Here is a 20,676-nt window from a genome sequence, read left to right on the forward strand (position 1 = left end):
GTATAGATAGTCAAAAAGGGGCCGCGATGGCCGAGTGGTGAAGATGTCTCGAATATGTGTGTATTTCGTTTTGAATGTTTTAAATGTATGTTACATATTCAGTGGCGTAGTAAGATGAAACGTAATGGGGAAAGGGGGGGGGGGGGCAAAGGTCCTCAATATTTTGCAACCCCCCCCCGCCCCGCACACACTGGATTTACTTTATATATTTTATTTCATATATCATTACATGTAATCCTTGTACACATCTATAGACAGTGGCGTCGCTAACAGGAAATTAATAAATACGCAAATTAGCGTGCGAGCGCCGAAGTTTCGAGATTTTGAATGTTTGGGGGTCCGGGGATACGGAGCAAAATAATGTTCCTCGGGGAAAACATTACGATTTAGAATGACTGAGATGAGTTTTACGATGCATTTTGATGAATTTGCAATCGCCGAAGGCGCGATATTTTGGTGCGATTTAGAATGGCTGAGATGAGTTTTACAATGTATTTTAATGATTTTAAAGCGTTCTTAACACGGTAATTTTTCGATTTAAAGTTACCTGCATTAAGTAATGATTATTGTGAATATCGTCATACCATTATGCAACCCTGCTCGATCTGAACATACCGGATTCACACCATCGGCACATTGTTGTACTAAGACATATAAACAAATCAATCTTTTAAGACACATTTTTTTGAAAAAAAGTATAATCCCTTGATGGACATTTTTAGTCTAATTGTGTATATTGAATTTTCATTATTAAAGGTTTGAACATTACGTGCTTGAACGTTTTAGCAGAAACACAGATAATTTACTATCTAAATCTCTGGTTTTAGGAAACGCACAGCACAGCGGAAACTTTTCTAAAATGAAGTACGAAAAATGTGCAGGTTTACCCTTTTTTCTTTCAAATGTGCATTTTTAGAACATTGCACTCGGCGAAAATGGTGGGGGAGACATGTTTTGCCCCCCCCCCCCCCCCCCCGTCCTGGGGAACGGGGGAGCAATTGCCCCCCTGCCCCCCGCTTCCTACGCCCCTACATATTCGTATGTATAAATTAATTTAATAAAATCATTGAATGAAATAGTTTTTTGGGGAAAAAAATGTCTCGACATAATACCAAAAGCCCTCCACCTCTGGGTCGTGAGTTCGAATCCCAAGTGGGATAGTTGTCAGGTATTGATCGCTTGTCGGTGGTTTTTTTCTCGAGGTACTCCGGCTTTCACTACCAGCAAACCTGGCACGTCCTTACATGACCCTGGCTGTTAATAGGACGTTAAACTAATAAAACAAAACATGGACAAAAAAAATCTGCAGAATATCAACAACACGTGTTTCCGAGACTGTAATTCCCTATCGGAACCACAGGCATTTGCAGACCAAACAATAATCTGACAGCATGTCTTGCATGGTAATGTATATTACTAGGGTGGACTTCAGAGAATACCAGGCGAGGTGTGTCTGCGAGGGGGCGAGGGGGCAGTGTCCTGGTTGGGGTCCAGGGGGGGTGGGTGGAGGATGGGGGGGGGGGGGGGGGGGGGGGGCGGGCGAAGCCCCCCGACGGAAAAAAGTTTTAAGGAATTGTTTAGCCCCTGCAATTGATTTTTGGTAGTGCTTGATATTTTTAAATTTGAGTTTTTAAAATCAAAATAAAAGGTCTGTTTCCTACCTGTATGTGAACTTGATAATTATGCTTTACTATTTAAAAAATTACCGTTACTATATCATATAGCTATACGCACGGACTCGCGCACGCGCTCCAAACAGTTTAGTAACGCGTGCTTGTCGTGCGTTGTAATGTGTAATTTCTTCAGTAAAAAATCCAATCAAACAAAAGGAGCTACGCTGTATATATACGATAATAGATTGTTACATGTAACTTCATTTGGTAAAAAAAGTGGTGACTGGGATCAGATGTTCATGCGCACAGGTATGTGGTTTTGGAGATGATATTCTTTACATATTTATGTACATTTAATTTGTTGGTAGAGTCAAACCGTTAGGCATATTGATCACTCGTTTGATATCCATAAATGTGCAATGTTACACATACTTCATTCTGGGTTATATGGATATATATATACAATTATGCTGTATGACACGGAGTTACGATAATGGTGGCTACATAATCAGTATTAATTCTAAAATGAGCATGAAAATGATGTGGATACACGGGAGTACCAGAGTCTATGGTGGCTATACATATGTGGATACACGGGAGTACCAGAGTCTATGGTGGCTATACATATGTGGATACACGGGAGTACCAGAGTCTATGGTGGCTACATATGTGGATACACGGGAGTACCATATGTGGATACACGGGAGTACCAGAGTCTATGGTGGCTACATATGTGGATGGACGGGAGTACCAGAGTCTATGGTGGCTACATATGTGGATACACGGGAGTACCAGAGTCTATGGTGGCTATACATATGTGGATACACGGGAGTACCAGAGTCTATGGTGGCTATACATATGTGGATGGACGGGAGTACCAGAGTCTATGGTGGCTATACATATGTGGATGTACTGTTTACCACCACAAGCGTAGATTTTGTGATTTTGGCTTGGTTTTTGAGGTACCCATTAGAGCCGAGACGACATTTCGACCGGACAGGGAAATGTATACCTAGCATATTTGACGTAAATTTATCGATTCATCAAGCCATAACTTCGTCAATACTTGGCCAATTTTATTCATCAAGCACTCAATGGAAACATAAATTATTTCTCTTTAAGGTAAGATATCCGTCAATGTTGTATAGAACCCATTTATTAAAATAATCACGATTTTAAAAAAATAGGTCAGTTTTTCTAGACCGCCGAGTTCATACCCTTGATACTATAATATATATATATATGTATACTGTTAGTTTCAAAAAAAATCGTGCCAGGTCCCTGTGTATCTCACTTATAAATCCTTGGTAGACACAAATGTTTGAGTTTTTGTGTTTGTTGATTATTTACTAGAGCCGTTCTCGGTGTTTATATCTTGAAATGTTGACTAAACTTTTACTGTCAGTTAGCGGCACGGTAACTCATATTGCAAGATTCCATCAGAAATTATATAAACCTTCCTATTGGATAAAGTGGAACTTTCCGTTGCAATCAGTAATTGATCATTTCTTTCAAAGAATTCCCCAAAGATGATTTTTACACAACAAAATTGATCAAAGTTCTGTTTAAAAGGTTGTACAATTCGTCTTCCTTAGATATATGTCTATATACAAATACAATTTTTTAAACGACTTTATCCATTTTCATTTCACAGAATCATGCATTTTTGTAACAAAGTTATCCCTCAGATACAGGACTATCCCGCATATACAATAAATGTACGGGAGTGTCCTCAACCTGTCTAATACTCTGTTTCTCTACATTATAAAGAGATAAAATTAACTTTGATGTTTGAAGGCACGTGTAAGAGAAAAATAAATTGAATTGAATCAAATCACTATAAATTACAAGATTCATGAAACTTTATTTAGTGTCGCATACACATGTATGTACAATCACAGGCGTTTGGCTCTATAGACATTTCTCTCTATAGAGCTGAACGCCTGTGGTACAAATGTACAATGCTAACTTTAGCGCTGAATAGCACTATTTCCATGGCATACAGTTGTATGCATAATTCATTGAGTAAACCTAGCCCAAGTCCTATTAATTAAAACATAAGCAAATGAATAGAAATCAGAAAGTAACCTATGTGGACTCCATGAGCCCGATGTTTAATGATTATCTAAACAATCGTTTGTTTGAGTGATAGTTATCGACCGTTTAAATATATTTGGATATAGCCTAGTGCCCTCCATCCTCGACAATTCAGGGGTTACTAGCTATTATTTTCGCGAATACATATTAAAATGACAGTGATCGTAACCCATGGAATATCGAGGATGTGTGTCCTTAAACAATTTAATTAGTTAGATTTGGATACGTCCTACATATAATACAAATCACAGGGATCTGAGAATTAGTTACAGATTATATAATCATGGACCCACCAGAGTGCCCTAAGACCATTTTTAGACGTTTTAGAGGTCTAGATCAAAAAACGATAAAAATTATACTATACATGGTACATGTACTACCTCTCAAACGTCTAAAATGGTCTTAAGGCATTCTGGTGGGTCCATTGTTATAAGATCTGTAACTCATTCTCAGATCCCTGTGATATAAATGTAAGTAAACTCGTACGAGCGTAAAGTGGTTGGGTGATCACTATTCAGTAGCCGATATGTGCCCTACACCATTATGCTGGTCACGTGACAGAAAGGACGAACATCATTGGTTCATATTTCGCATTTCAATTCAAATCTCTGCCCATTTCTCAGAGATACTCTTGACCACACGCACGCATTTTGCATCGATCCGAGATATGGAGTCTTTCACCGCCCTTTTCATCGCCATGGAATTGATTTTCCACTGCATAAGCAACGCTATTGTTCGCGGAAAGGTATGTAGCCTAAGTTTTTATTGTCTGAACAAGAAAATCATGGGATTAGCCACAAGTTCTTACAACTGATAAAGTTTCCTCCAATACTATGACATAGTTATATTTTATAGTAAAGACGAGAGTCCTGAAACTATATTAAAAAACGTTCATTAGGGATACGGGGCCATTTAGGGGTCTAAATCTAGATCCATTCAAGTTCAAAGTTGTCTTGATGCTCTCTGATATTTAAATTGCACTGACATGGACTCGATAACCATGTTTACTAGTATTATCATTATCAGCGCATTATGATAGAACAAAACGTGCGGCGATTCTATCGTTACGGGAATAGTCGCTGGCGTAGCAACTTGGGGTCATGATCACTTTTGGCGGGAACATATGAATGACTCGATCCAATCATTTGTTCAATCGAATTCGTTGACGATGACGAGAGAGAAGAAATATGTGTATTTAATTAAAATATATGCAACTGTCGCGAGAATAAATAATATTTATTTACGTGAAAAACTGTAATTATGAGGGTATAATGATAATGGAACCCGTGTAAATTTTAACCCGGCTTCGCCGGGGTTACATAATTTACACGTGCTCCATTATCATTATACCCTCATAACATCAACAAAATAAAAATCTGTTCCTTAAATAAACACGCGGACAAAGATCGAAAAAAAAATGGAATTAATAAAAATATCTTTCTGGGGTTGAAAATCCCAGAATTTCAGGTTACTCCAATGAGATAAATTGGTAGCATGTTTGGATGAAGGGTTACATCAAGTTATCAAATGGATGACCTTAACCTATTCCGCTAAACCTGCCTATATCATTATAGGCCTTTTAAAAAAAGATTTGCCTAATATATAAATTAGGCAATTAAAAAAAAGCCTAATAATATACTGTAGGCAGGTTTAGCGGACTAACCTTAACCTTCGTGGAAGGTCAAAACAGACGAATCATATTTAAGTAATTTCCCTGTCATAATTAAGTACTGTGAGCTAGTACCTCTATAGACGCCACATTTCCCGAAAACGACGTGCGGTGAAAATGGTATCAGGTCGTTTCGGTCACGTTCCGGTATATTGTACGGTCGTTTCGGGACACATAGAAAAGTCGTTTCGGTACTTATAAGTAAAAATTAATACACACGGTTGATTTCCTTTAGATTTACAAACCGGTTTTCATTAAAGAGATCCTCCTGAAAATACTACAAGTTACTTTGGGTAGTAAACGAATTCCATCCATAAAAACACACTTTTCTTAGATCCGACTACAATTAAGGGGGGTAACTCGCACAGGATTTTTGTCTCTTCCATATATGGTAATTCAGTCGACCAGCTGATAATTCTCACTATAAAAGTAAGGACAACTTTTGAATTCCAAATTATCGACTTTCTACTACAATAAAATCCCCCTTTCCTCAACTCAGATGATAATGTCAAATCACTACCGTTTTCTTCTTTTAAACGGTCATTAATTTCCCAACCTATTTCTACAGTCTACCATGTTATAAATACATGTACTAAATTATAAGACACCGGTGTAGTTCTCCCAGAGATGACATTTTCGGTATAAATTTGACACTAGACTGTACTTGTGTTTTAATTGTAGCAACATTTGTGAAAATGCTAACCATTTCTTTCTTGAATCTCAGAATGATACTACTGTCCATGCTGATGTGGCTCAAGTTTTTAATGACCTAGACATAGAAGTAAATTATATTTGTTACTTTATGGAAATGGAAACTTGACTTTGGAAATAAATTGTTAATTATTTGAATTTGTGCAGTCATTTACAAAGCCCAGTAGAATTGTTTAACCATGAAAATTGTATATCCTGTAATTATGTAAATAATATGTTAAATTCAACTTATACAATGTACTTACAGTGTATAATGCCATCACTTGTATATAATGTTGATTGAAGAAGGCTTCATAAGTTAAGATAACTTGTGCCTAATCCATTTTTACTTATCTTGAGACAATAAACTACAGTGTATATGAATGTAAGTTAACCTTCACCCTTAGTGCACTAGTAGTATACAACATTTAAACTACAGGTAAACTACATGTAGTAGTGCACTACACCTAGATAGGTGATAAACACAAGGTACAGGTAATGGTCGGCTACCTGTGATTCTCACCTTTGAATGTCTGGTAGTTACCTGAAGTCTAGAGTCTAGATTGTATTTGGTTAATTGCTCAGGACAAAACCAGTGAGAGTGTTGATAATTACCTCTACCAAGAATCTACCTTCTGTTATCATAGATACTGCCGACTCTATCTGTGAAATGAATAATTATATCTAGGGAAAGTTAACTAAAACCAATTGAATTAATTAAATATATAAATGAATGATTAAGTCGTATTTTCAAACTTTTCATTTTGTTGATTATCAACAAAATAAAAACAACTTTAATTAAATAAATAAAAATATGATTAAGTCGTATTTTCAAACTTTTCATTTTGTTGATTTTGTGATAAAGTTTTATTATCAGTATTATTTCATTAATTTAGCTTTACATTTTATATATGTAATACATTTATTTAGCAAATGTTTGGTACGTGCAACATGTACATCATTAAAGATGCTCCACCAGCGACAAATGGTAATTTTTCTCTATCAAAAACAAGAGCAGACAATTTAGAATTTTTCTTCAGTTACAAAAGTTACTTACTTTATACCATAACCACCATTGAAAAGTTTGAGCTTCTAATTTCACTCGAAGATAAAAATATTAAAAATAATTAATTGCATCCCGAAAAAATTCCGTAGCATTATGTCCTATATAGAATGCAGTACTGATTGCGCATGCATCGAAAGCAAAATAAATTATTCTAAATTATTTTTTGTGTAAATCAGACATATAAATACACAATTAAACACCAATTATTGTTCAAATGATGGGTATCATTTATGCTCTATCGGCGGTGGAGCAATTTTAAATACTTTCTAGGCCACAATGGTATATCAGAAAGTAATAAATACCTTAAGTAACAACTTGAGAGTGATCTCCCTTTGCCTATAAAATCCACCATTGCTATTCTGTCATTATGTACTATCAATGATACTTGAGATATCTTTAATTTAAATAAAGATATCTTTAATTGAATAAGAGATATAAATTTGTTTTTGAATTAGAGATATTTCTATTTAAGGATTAAAGTCTCTTTCTGGTGGTTCTATCGAAGGATAAAGTTGAGTAGGGTATCGATATTTGTTTCATGGACCGCTTGGATTAAAGTCTCTTTCTGGTGGTTCTATCGAAGGATAAAGTTGAGTAGGGTATCGATATTTGGAATGGACCGCGAAGCGGTCCATGAAACAAATATCGATACCCTACTCAACTTTATCCTTCGATAGAACCACCAGAAAGAGACTTTAATCCTTATATTTACAGTCTTAACTATTATTTTCATAGCTCAAAATTTACCCTTAATAGTGTTTATGGCATTTATAAGACTAAAATTGAATTATATCGTTTGGTTCCGACAGGCATTTCGAACAGCCACTTGAAGTGGCGGAAATTCCCGCCATTTTATCAATGAACATACCAATAAAATGAGTTCCGTCTGATGAAGCATATATCTGAGGTTTTCCCGGTATGGAACTATAAATCATTTTATTTATCTGTTGTTAAAAACACCATGGTGCAAAGCAGTTCGGTTTTAATATTTTGCTTCGTATGATTTCACACGCTTACACAATTCATAACGTGGCAGGATATTTAACGTAGTTGTGACGCGGCGTCCGATTCAAACTGCCTGTGTCAAGGAGGTGTGACAAACAGAGAGTTTCTTCAATTTTGTGATCACTTGAGTTCTACTTAATCAGTTCACGTTTGAAATTTCTTGAATACACGGATGTTTACATAGTTCCATGTCATTTGTATCGGACGTCGTTTCGAGGAACATGTACAAACACAATCCCAAAAAACTTTTCTCGTACAAAAAAACAACTAAGAAAGAGAACTCTGACATCACAGCCCTACGGAAAGACGGACATCTATTGACGGACACAACTGACAAAGCCAACATCTTAAACCAACAATTCCAGTCTGCTTTCACACAAGAACAGAATACAACCATACCTGACAAAGGACCTTCACCACACCCAATTATGCCAGACATCCACATAACACAACAGGGCATACACAAACTACTGAACAATATAAACCCGCATAAAGCAACTGGCCCCGACAACATCCATGGCAGAATATTGAAAGAACTCAAAGACATCACAGCTCCAATCCTTACAAAAATATTTACATGCTCACTCACCACAGGAACACTTCCCCACGACTGGAAACACGCAAATGTCAATCCCATTTACAAAAAAGGCGACAAATACAATCCCGCAAACTACAGACCAATATCACTCACATGCATCACATGCAAATTAATGGAACATGTAATCACCAGCGCCACCATGTCACATCTGGAAAACAACAACATACTTTACGACAAACAACACGGCTTTAGACCTTCCAGATCGTGCGAAACCCAACTGGCCACGTTCATACACGACCTCACACAAAACCACAACAACAACACGCAGACAGACATCATAATCATGGACTTTGCAAAAGCCTTTGACAAAGTACCACACAAACGCCTTCAGTACAAACTCAAATACTACGGTATCACAGGTAACACACATGCATGGATAACAGATTTTCTTTCACATCGCACCCAGACAGTAATACTTGAGGGCAAACACTCACACAAAAATACCAGTAACATCCGGAGTCCCTCAAGGAACCTGTCTGGGCCCCATACTTTTCTTAATATATATCAACGACCTACATGAATACATGAAACACAGCACCCTTAGACTTTTCGCAGACGATAGTATCATTTACAAGACCATACACAAACAAGAAGACACACAGAAACTACAACACGACCTTGACAATGCAGGACAATGGGAACACGACTGGCTAATGCAATTTCACCCCGACAAGTGCAACGTCATCTCCACTACCACCAAACGCAACAAAATCCACCACAACTACACTCTCCATAACCACTCACTTGAACACGTCAAACACAGTAAATACTTAGGCCTCACACTGCAAAACAACCTCCAATGGGACAAACACATAAACAACATCACCGCAAATGCAAACAGAACACTAGGTTTCCTAAAACGAAACCTCACAATCAATTCACCACACATTAAAGAACACGCATATAAAGCACTTGTTAGACCCAAACTTGAGTACTGCTCCTCTATCTGGGACCCACACAATACTGGCCAAATACAACAAATAGAAAAAACTCAACGCAGAGCAGCAAGATATGTACAAAACAGGTATCATAACACTTCTTCAGTCTCAGACATGTTATACACACTCCAATGGCCAACACTACAAACACGCCGTCTACAATCACGACTCATCCTCCTATATAAAATCACACACCATCTCGTTGCCATCAACCCAGAACAATACCTAACACCTGTAGACACCCGCACTAGACACACACATCCCTATGCATACAGACACATCGCCGCCACAAAGGATACATTTAAGTACTCCTTTTTCCCACACACCATCACATACTGGAATCTCCTCCCTGTGGCAACAGTACAAAACACTACACTGGAGGGCTTCAAGGCAAACATAAACAACGTAGCCCTTGAAGCCCCCACTCACAAATAAACACCTCATTTTTTATCATGATTTTAACCTATCTACTTTTATCTATTCCAGCACCAGAAAAAAAAAAAAAAAAAAAAAGCACTGTATATATAACCCCTTCCCCCACGCCACTGAGCCAATCACTCACCTAAAATCGTCACTATTGAGGCTGGTGACTCACCAAAGAAGAAGAAGAAGAAGGTAGGCCCACTACTGTAAACGTTTACTGTACCGCTCTCAAAATGTTAGCTATATTTATATTGTTGATTTAAACACTTCAATAAATATTAGAGGTATCTATTACAAGTATTGTAAAGCTACAATTGAAGGATTCCGTTTCATTGATATTTCGAAACACCCAAACGTACATTGTGTATGTAAGTCCTACTCTCGCCGATTCACAGTAGATTCTAGATAACGTACAGGACTTGTCTGTCCGCCGAGGTGAACAAAAATGCATTGTCGTGCTAGGTCGTTTTGGTTACACTTATCCAACTCAAATACTGATGTTGTTCTGACATATCTTATCCATTCGCGTACAACCAAAGATGTTAAAAATACGAATATAATGTAGATCTAGGCTACATGTTGTAGAGAACAACACAGACTCACAGACACACAACATGTAAACATTGCGACGTCATCGGAATGTGCAAAACTGTACATTGTACAACATTGCTTATTTATCATACGCACGGAAGCATTGCTCAAAGAGGTACGGTAGTAACATAAACAATGTAATTTTTCTACATTTGTATTTACACACATACATGTATATGTGTTCAAACCTATTTTGATACATGTACATGTTCATCGAACGTACGTTCGGTTACTGAAAACACCAAAAGTTTCTGATTTGGACCATCATAAATTCATCCGCGCGGCTCCAAATTGCGCGTGACATACTCAATTTATCGAGAAATAAAGTTGAGTAGCCTTTGGTTGAAATCAACGGGGTTTATACTATCAATTCACCACTGACTGTAAATATTTAAAAATCATGATGTGTCTAATTAAACACAAAATAGAGAGATCTTTTATTAAAAAAAAACAGATATCTCTAATTTCAATTAAAGATATCTCTAATTTTTGTAGCAATACAGATATTCTTATTTTAAATACAGATATCTCTATTTGAATTCAAGATATTTCTATTTGACACGAAATAAAAATATCTGTATTTAAACATCAAATTGGAAAAACTCCCTTGATTCTCCCTTTTGTGAACTTTATGTGACGGCACCCGTCACAATTAGATCTTGTTATTCTTATTCTTTTAGATTCTTCTTCTTATTTTTCTGGTTCTTCTTTTTTCGTCGCGACGTTGTCCGACCAATTTCTAGAAAACTAAATGTCAGATCACTTACGAGGTTATTTCTAGTGACCTGCAGATGTGTCGACTGGTTTCATTTTTTCTGACCAGAATCCAAGATGGCCACCACAGCCTTTCATTGTTCAGATTTGAACTGCTTATAGATATTTAACCACTTGCGATTTTGACTGGAAACGGTTTCAATATGTAGTTTAAATCAGATTCTAAATTTTTAAAGTAAAAAATACCATAATCATTCAAAAAAAAAAAAAAAAATACTTCCTTAATTGTTCTTGGAATACAGCTGGGAACCATTTTAGGTCCACTTTTATTTTTGTTGTATTTTTTCTGATATAAATGATATTGTTTTCCAACGATATAACACTATATCTATTTTTGCAAAATAAAATGTATTTATCGGTAAAATAATTTCACATCATCATTCAGGGGAGGTCACTCTTACTTGTCAAATTAGGCTCTGTGGAGATTGGAGGAACTTTTTGTGACAGCACCCGTCACAATTAGATCTTGTTGCTTTGTGTTTCAATATTAATCTTTGCATTGAGCATGTGAAAATGAGTCATTATCAGAAATGTTCCAAATCCAACATAAAGAAAACTGAAAAACTCGCCTCCATAAATGGATAACTTTAATTCAGAAACTTAGAGAAAGATCATTGTAGATATCAAAAACAATATTGGTAATTATTGATAAGCTCCCAATTATGACAGAAACATATATTTAGATCACTTGTCAAGGTCAAATGTCCATAGTGTTACCATACTTAGATACCATAATATCCTGTTTTAAAATCTATTAATGTAATTAATAACTGTTCATTTCATTTTAAACTAATTAGTCAAAGTAATAGCTCATGATAAATTATATTACATTAATATGCATACTCCGTAATCCGTTGACATATATATCTCAGCAGTCAACAGACTTGTACTTTTATAGCATACAGGTACTTATTATATAAAATGATTCTAAAACATCATTCTTTTGAGACAAAGATTTTATTTTGGTCTTTCAATAATTTGAAATTTTTTAGGGCTTCTGACTCGAGGGGTCAAGATGACCTATAGTCGTCATGTTTCGCCCATGGTCGTCCGCCGTCTGCCTTGCGCCATCTGCCATGCTTTAACTTAATTTTCAGATTTTGAACTTCTTGAAGTTCTACCAGTGCGATTTAGCTGAAACTTGCATGAAATGATCCTGACATGGTCCTTAACAAGAGTTGTCATTCTTCGGGTCAATCCGAATTCCAACATGGCCGCCACAGCCGCCATCTTGAAAACACATTTTGAACTTCTTCTCAAGTTCTACCAGTGCTATTTAGCTGAAACTTGCATGAAGTGATCCTGACATAATCCCAACCAAGTGTTCTTATTTTTCGGGTCAATCCAAATTCCAAGATGGCTGGCACAGCCGCCACCTTGAAAACAGATTTTGAACTTTTTCAAGTTAAACCGGTGTAATTTGGCTGAAACTTGCCTGAAGTGATCCTGATATGATCTTGACAAAGTGTTGTTACATCTCCGGTTGATCCCAAATTGAAGATGGCACCATGACTTTTGCCAATTTGAAGTCAGATGACCGTTAAGACCCTTGGGCCTCTTGTGTTTGTTATCATCTTGGAACTTGTTATTTTGCAATATTTTTGTCCTTGTGGACATTGATTGTAAACCGCTGAGAAAGGTAACACAACAGACATTTGTCCATGGTGTTAACCGATTGAAAAGTTTTGTAAGGTTCTTGATCATCATAATGACATTCATTAGAGATTAAAAATGGACTAGATAGAGAAAATACTATGATTTCAAAGAGTTTGAAATATATCTAATGTTACAAAGGAGTAAAAAATCAGTATTTCTTTATCCTTGTCTGTGGTGTTACTATGTTTGTCCATACTGTTATCAAGACTAAATATGGTGGTACTGTTGCCGATTGTATTTGTGATTCATTATTTTGAAATGTATTTTATCTATGAAGATATATACATCAAATATTATAACAATTAAATGAAAATGTGTGTTAAATTTCTTGTGTGACTCTTTTATTTCTGTGGTATTACCAAAATTTGTCAGTGGTGTTACTATTTTATCACTGTTGGTATAAGTAACACCAAGGACAGTAACACCACAAAAGTTTTCTTCAATTTTTAAAGATTTTCATTTCTACTCTTCATCATAGTACAAACTGTAACATCTTAATTTGAACTAACTAGTAGTTCCTTTAAATACAACATATCATTGCATGTGTATCCGAGACAAGCTAATTGTTTGGAATGATGCACATGTATCAAGTTCCGTGCTTTATATAGGGGGTTGGTCAGTGAAGGTATCTAAGCAGAGCAAAAAGAAAAATGGCTGCCACTTCCTTGGATATGACACTGTCATAACTGGGGAATGTCTCGGAAGCAGTTTTTGAAAAAAAAGAATTCATTGTTTTTCTTAAATTTCAAATGCATGCTTTTTAACTTGCATTGTCAGGTTTAAGTATGAATTTGGGTAATTTCTCTGGTGACAAGCCCATTTCCTGTGATTGACCTACTTTGAATTTTAAAAAAACTTCAACATAATTGTTATTTTCAAAACAAAGTGCATTAACAGTTAGTTTCTTGGTAAAGTCAGTTTTAAGCCTCATACATAAACCTTTTCCTATTAAAATATTTCTAAAAAGACAATATATAGAGAAGACAGCAATTTGGAAATTTTCTGAGAATGACTCAAATACAGATGTCTTAAATTCAAATTGAGATACCTGTATTTCAAATATTTTCTAACACAATTTAAGATATCGATATTTTAATTTTTATTTAAAATTCTATTTTCAATGGGACAAGGATTTGAAATAGAGATATCTGTAATTTAAATGAAGATATCTATTTTAAGTAGAAAAAGAGATATCTGTATTTAAATTAGACATCTTTATTTAAAATAGGGATATCTTTATTTAAATAGAGATTTCTTTAATTAAATAGAGATATTTAAATTTTGATGCATATAATCATATAACAAGGATGCCAGTCTATGTCATCAATCAGCTTTGTATATGACGGAAAGTGTACCATTTTTTTATCACCTCGCCAAAAATTGTGCCATATTGATCATCTTTAGCGGCCATAAATGTCAGACCACAAGCGTTTGGCTCTCTACAGTATATATTTGTGTCATTTTATATATATGTATACTGTATTACATATACACACACATGGTTATCTTGGAGAAAAATGAAAATAACATGTCAGTGTCTGTACTGTTGATCCAGATATAAGAGAAAACTACCATTTCATATATGGAAAGGAAGGATAATATGACTCTTTTCATCTGTGTATTAGCCTGAGATGCTCTAGCTCTGACACCAGACTTAGACTTTATGACATAAATTATATTCCAGGTAGATGTCTGGTTTAGGGCCAGAGCGCACTGCTATATCAAAACGTGGAATAAGCCAACACCGTTTGGTATCGGGCCAGGTCATCTCCGATTCAGCTGCTTACAAAATATTTTACCACCAAGAGTGCCACCTACCTTAAGTTGGTCTTTTCAACAGATGAATAATTTATCTACTCATAGCCATCCATTTTATAACACATGCACATTCTTTTGTGTCAACACAGTTAAGTTTCTTTTCCAAATTTTTAAATTTCCCTCGTTGCCGTTGCCATTTTCTCAATGTATTTAAACCGCCTTTAATCTTGACGAATTACTATATTTAGCTAGATATAAATTATTCATTTGTTGAATAGACTAAGATTGGTGGTGCTTCTTGGTGGTCAGTTTGAATCGGAGATGACCGGGCCCAAAACCAAACGGTGTCGGCTTATTCCACGTTTTGATATAGCAGTGCGCTCTGGCCCTAAACCAGACATCTATCTGTCATAATGTCTAAGTCTGGTGTCAGGGCCAGAGTATTTCGAGCTACTGTGTATATGAATGATGGTGATATTCTACCCTCTGGATCACAAAATATAATTCATGATAATGTAAACATTTAAAATATGACCCTAAGGTAGCTATAGATTATTCCCAACTTCTCTATTCACTTAGTCTTCTTTTACTGATATCAATTAATCTTATCCACATGAACATACCTGATCAATTCGTTCGACCAGATTCTTACTTAAATAATTGCAGAATATTGTGTGTTGTTTATTTGTTTACTGAACTTCTGTTGCTCTTGTTCTTGTAGGCTGTGTCCTTCCGTGGCTTTAGCTTGGTGAGCCGAGCAGCAACATCGCTTGCTGTTGCGGTTAGCCAACGTCTGTCTCTGCCGGAGGCCGTGGTAAGATGTTACATTTTAACGCTAAGTGTAGAATACGATATTCTCTACTGTGAAAGTAGTTCTCTGGTAACTGTAATATTTTAGCTCGAAAGACTTCTAGACAGATAATGTCATCTTAAAACGTACATGTGGTCAGGCTGGGTATACATACATTTACATTAACATATACAGTTTTCTCTGTGCTATTAGAACTCCAATTTCAGACCAATATGATTAAAATACATATCCTTATTACATGTATCACTCCATTCGATAAGGATTTGGCAACATCCCATTAGGGGTCACGTTCTGGTAACCATTCAAATTGTCCAGTCAAATTGCTGCTTCCAGAATCTGGGAAGTGAATTTTCTCTATTGCAATGTAAAGGAGTGATTATAAGGATCTGTATTTTAATTAGATTAATTTGACACCAATCTGATATTATTGTAAAGTAGGCAATCAGTTGGATTCATGTTTAAAACATCACAAAATTTTCATGTTTGGAGAATTTATTTTGAGTCATGGTTTTCTTAGAAAATGTCATATTTATGTACTGTTAAAAAATAACGCCAATCGAGGTACAATAGAAATGATACCTTTTCATATACACTGTACTGTAGGGATACATGAAGTATAGGGATATTCTTAACTCGGGATCACAAAATATCTGTATTGTTATACATTGGGATATGCAAATAAATAAAAATTATATTTTTTGCCTTCCCTATCCTTCATGTCGACATATTCAAATAGTGATATCAATAACCATGTGTACATAAACATATCTGATCATTGCTTAGTCCAGATTCTCACTTGAATATCTACCGAATATTGTGTATTATGCACCTTTATTTGTTTACTGAAATGCAACTTGTGTTCTTGCAGGTTGTGTTCTTCACCGCTTCGTTTGACTGCACAGGAGAGGATAGCCCTAGCCTTGCAGACGATGAGCCAGCTACACTACCCGCTCCAGCCCCTGTGTCCGTCCGAAGGTCTGGCCGTGTGAGGAGGGCACCAGCCTGGCACAAGGATTACGTAATGTGATTTCAAAATCAAATGTACTGTAATATCCTTGTTAAGTCCATGGACTGTTGTTGCTTGAAGATGTGGTAACCCCTCAATAATCGTCCCAACCCCGATCCCTCACCCAAAAATGTACTCTCTTTGACTGAAACACATGCAGTGATACAACTATGAGGTTGTTTAAGGTATACATTATATCTGTAAGGTTTTGAGTGATTATACAGAAACTTGAAACTTGACAGGCATACTCGTGGGAGTGTGCATAAAGGGTTTATCGAGATAGAAATTTCAAGATGGCTGCCAGGGTCCACTTTCTGGTATAAATTGGTAAATGGGGTTTAAAGGGATGCCGAACAGCATGACCATATTTTCGGATAGATCGGCCGCCACGGTGATATACGGAGGCCTCTGATTGGTTGAAATTTATACATGTACGTTGCTGAAAAAAGACAAAAAATTGGTACTAAAGGTTTCGAGGGACAATGAACACATGCAGTAATACAACTGTGGTGTTATTTAAGGTACATACATTGTGTATGCAATGGTTCCCATTACAACTTGTGTTCAATGCTATAATTTTGACTCAACTGAAGTGTACAGAAAGTAGTCAATAGGTTTTTTTTTGTCCCTGTCCCTAACAATACTCACATTACCCTGCCCATATACCCTAGCACATACACAGCACGTATTTATCTTTAACATTCTAACAACTACTTTCTACATGTACATTCACAGTTGACGTGTTCAAAAACAGTGTAAAGAAGTGATTTGATAAGTTTTATGTCTTATTAACAGCCAGGGTCATTTATGTACATGCCAGGGTCAAAGGTGGAAAGATATCGCTGACCAGAGGTCAGAACCTGGCAACTGCCCCAAAATTGAATGGAACCTAATTAATGGTCATCAGACAAGCTTGGCACCAGTGACATGGGAAAGATATAAATAAAAAGTTTTTTAAAATGGTGACTTTTGCGCCCATCCTTGAAATTCAAAATGTGTTTTTAAGAACACTTGGTTGGGACCATGTCAGGATTATTATCAGGACATATTTTAGTTTAGAACTTGAGAAGAAGTTCAAAGTTTGCTTATAAAATGGTGGTCATTTAAAATATGTTCCATTTGCCCTTCCAACCCCCTGTCTCGCCCCGCCCCTCCCCACCCCACTTAAGGTATTGTGATATCCTTAAATAATTATCTGCCCCCCCCCCGCCTCGCCCCGCCCCGCCCCACCCCACTTAAGGTATTGTGATATCCTTAAATAATTATCTGCACCACCCTGCCTCGCCCCGCCCCACCCCACTTAAGGTATTGTGATATCCTTAAATAATTAACCACCCCACCCTGCCAAACCCCGCCCCACCCCGCCTCGCCGCAACCCACCCCGCCCCGCCCTACTTAAGGAAATGTGATATCCTTAAATAATTACCCGCATTCCCCGCCCCATCCTGCCCCGCCCCATTTAAGGAAATGTGATATCCTTAAATAATTAACCGCATTCCCCGCCCCATCCTGCCCCGCCCCATTTAAGGAAATGTGATATCCTTAAATAATTACCCGCATTCCCCGCCCCATCCTGCCCCGCCCCATTTAAGGAAATGTGATATCCTTAAATAATTACCCGCATTCCCCGCCCCCTCCTGCCCCGCCCCATTTAAGGAAATGTGATATCCTTAAATAATTACCTGCATTCCCCGCCCCATCCTGCCCCGCCCCATTTAAGGAAATGTGATATCCTTAAATAATTACCCGCATTCCCCGCCCCATCCTGCCCCGCCCCATTTAAGGAAATGTGATATCCTTAAATAATTACCCGTCCCACCCCGCCCCACCCAGCCTCCCAATTCCACCACATGCCATCTAAATCCAGGACGACAGGAAGAGACAGAAGTTGTAGAATTAAATTGTATGTAAAAAAGGAGTGAAAGGAAGTAGAAAAGTGCAGCATGTATTTAAATACATGATGAAAGAAAGAAAGTAAGTAAGAAAGAGAGAAAGTGAAAGAAAGAAACAAGAAAGAAAGAAAATGAAAAGAAAGTAAGAAAGATAGAAAGAAAGAAAGAAAGAGAAAGAAAGAGAAAGAAAGAGAAAGAAAGAAGAAAGAAACAAGAAAGAAAACAGAAAGTAAGAAAGAAAGATAGAAAGAGGAAGAAAGAAAGAGAAAATGAGGAAAGAAAGAAGAAAGAAAGAGAAAGAAAGAAAGTCTAATGTCAATGTGTGTTGAATGAAAGCCCCCCTGCGAGGGGACATCTGTTTATAGAAAGAAAGAGAAAGAAAGAAAGAGAGAAAGAGGAAGCAAGAAAGAGAGAAAGAAGAAAGAAAGAAAGAAAGAAAGAAAGTCTCTAATGTCAATGTGTGTTGAATGAAAGCCCCCCTGCGAGGGGACATCTGTTTATAGAAAGAAAGAGAAAGAAAGAAAGAGAAAGAGGAAGCAAGAAAGAGAGAAAGAAGAAAGAGAAAGAAAGACAGAAAGAAAGTCTCTAATGTCAATGTGATGAATGAAAGCCCCCCTGCGAGGGGACATCTGTTTATAGAAAGAAAGAGAAAGAAAGAAAGAGAGAAAGAAAGAAAGGGAAAAAGAGGAAGCAAGAAAGAGAGAAAGAAGAAAGAAAGAAGAAAGAGAAAGAAAGAAAGTCTCTAATGTCAATGTGTGATGAATGAAAGCCCCCCTGTGAGGGGACATCTGTTTATAGAAAGAAAGAGAAAGAAAGAAAGAGAGAAAGAGGAAGCAAGAAAGAGAGAAAGAAGAAAGAAAGAAGAAAGAGAAAGAAAGACAGAAAGAAAGTCTCTAATGTCAATGTGTGATGAATGAAAGCCCCCCTGCGAGGGGACATCTGTTTATAGAAAGAAAGAGAAAGAAAGAAAGAGAGAAAGAGGAAGCAAGAAAGAGAGAAAGAAGAAAGAAAGGAGAAAGACAGAAAGAAAGTCTCTAATGTCAATGTGTGATGAATGAAAGCCCCCCTGCGAGGGGACATCTGTTTATAGAAAGAAAGAGAAAGAAAGAAAGAGAGAAGAAAGAAAGAGAGAAAGAAGAAAGAAAGAAGAAAGAGAATGAAAGAAAGAGAAAGAGGAAGCAAGAAAGAGAGAAAGAAGAAAGAAAGGAGAAAGAAAGACAGAAAGAAAGTCTCTAATGTCAATGTGTGATGAATGAAAGCCCCCCTGTGAGGGGACATCTGTTTATAGAAAAAAAGAGAAAGAAAGAGAGAAAGAAAGAAAGAAAGAAAGAAAGAGGAAGAAAGAAAGAGAGAAAGAAGAAAGAGGAAGAAAGAAAGAAGAAAGATAGAGGAAGAAAGAAGAAAGAAAGAGAAAGAAAGACAGAAAGAGAGAAAGTCTCTAATGTTAATGTGTGATGAATGAAAGCCCCCCTGCGAGGGGACATCTGTTTATATTTAAAAGGCTGACCCCAAGGCCCCAACCTTGGCAGTCTTCAAATGTTCTGGGGTATTAAAAGGTTTTATGAAAAAAAAAAGAAAAAAAAACAAAAAAAAAAAAAAAAAAAAAAAACAAAAAAAAAAACCAAAAAAAACCAAAAAAAAAAAAAAAAAAAAAAAAAAAAAAAAAAAAAAAAAAAAAAAAAAAAAAAAAAAAAAAAAAAAAAAAAACAAAAAAAAAAAAAGAAAAAAAAATGTAAATAAAATGTAAATAAAAAAATCAGCATGTAATAATTGTTTCAAAATATTTTCATATTTTCAGGATAGCGATACCATGAAGAAAGTGACAGTGACACCCGATAGCAGACGTTCCTTGATAGCGACCATATTAGTAATTAGCAGAGTTTAATTAAGGTATATTTCCTATAAAACTACCATTACCAAAATTGTAAAATTTATTTCAGTTCTATTGCAAATGTGCATGTTTTGAAAACCATCATCAGTTAGTCTCTGTTCAATATGCTTTTCATCTGTGGTCAAGCGTTTATAACTCAGTCCTTTTGTCCATTAATAAGCAGGATAGTGCAACCAGCAGGATTGAGACAACCACCAG

General features: G+C 36.4%; 1 protein-coding gene across 4 annotated transcripts; it reads left to right on the plus strand.

The window, feature by feature from the left end:
• The first annotated feature begins 1,784 nt into the window (after positions 1-1,784).
• LOC138316008 (uncharacterized) lies at positions 1,785-20,610 on the plus strand. 4 transcript variants are annotated; one of them, XR_011207573.1, is made up of 4 exons: positions 1,785-1,922; positions 15,600-15,692; positions 16,558-16,712; positions 20,386-20,610. XR_011207573.1 is itself a non-coding variant. In XM_069257485.1 (4 exons), the coding sequence occupies exons 1-4, from the start codon at positions 4,378-4,380 to the stop codon at positions 20,470-20,472; spliced, it is 408 nt and encodes a 135-aa protein (XP_069113586.1). In that variant the 5' UTR covers positions 4,245-4,377; the 3' UTR covers positions 20,473-20,610. The 4 variants fall into 4 exon arrangements, 1 of the variants encoding a protein (XP_069113586.1); XM_069257485.1 differs by lacking the exon at positions 1,785-1,922 and adding an exon at positions 4,245-4,455 and having other exon boundaries at positions 16,558-16,707; XR_011207575.1 differs by lacking the exon at positions 1,785-1,922 and adding an exon at positions 10,271-10,291.
• Positions 20,611-20,676: the final 66 nt, after the last annotated feature.

Source organism: Argopecten irradians, chromosome 2 (genome assembly GCF_041381155.1).
Source record: "Argopecten irradians isolate NY chromosome 2, Ai_NY, whole genome shotgun sequence".
Taxonomy (NCBI): domain Eukaryota; kingdom Metazoa; phylum Mollusca; class Bivalvia; order Pectinida; family Pectinidae; genus Argopecten; species Argopecten irradians.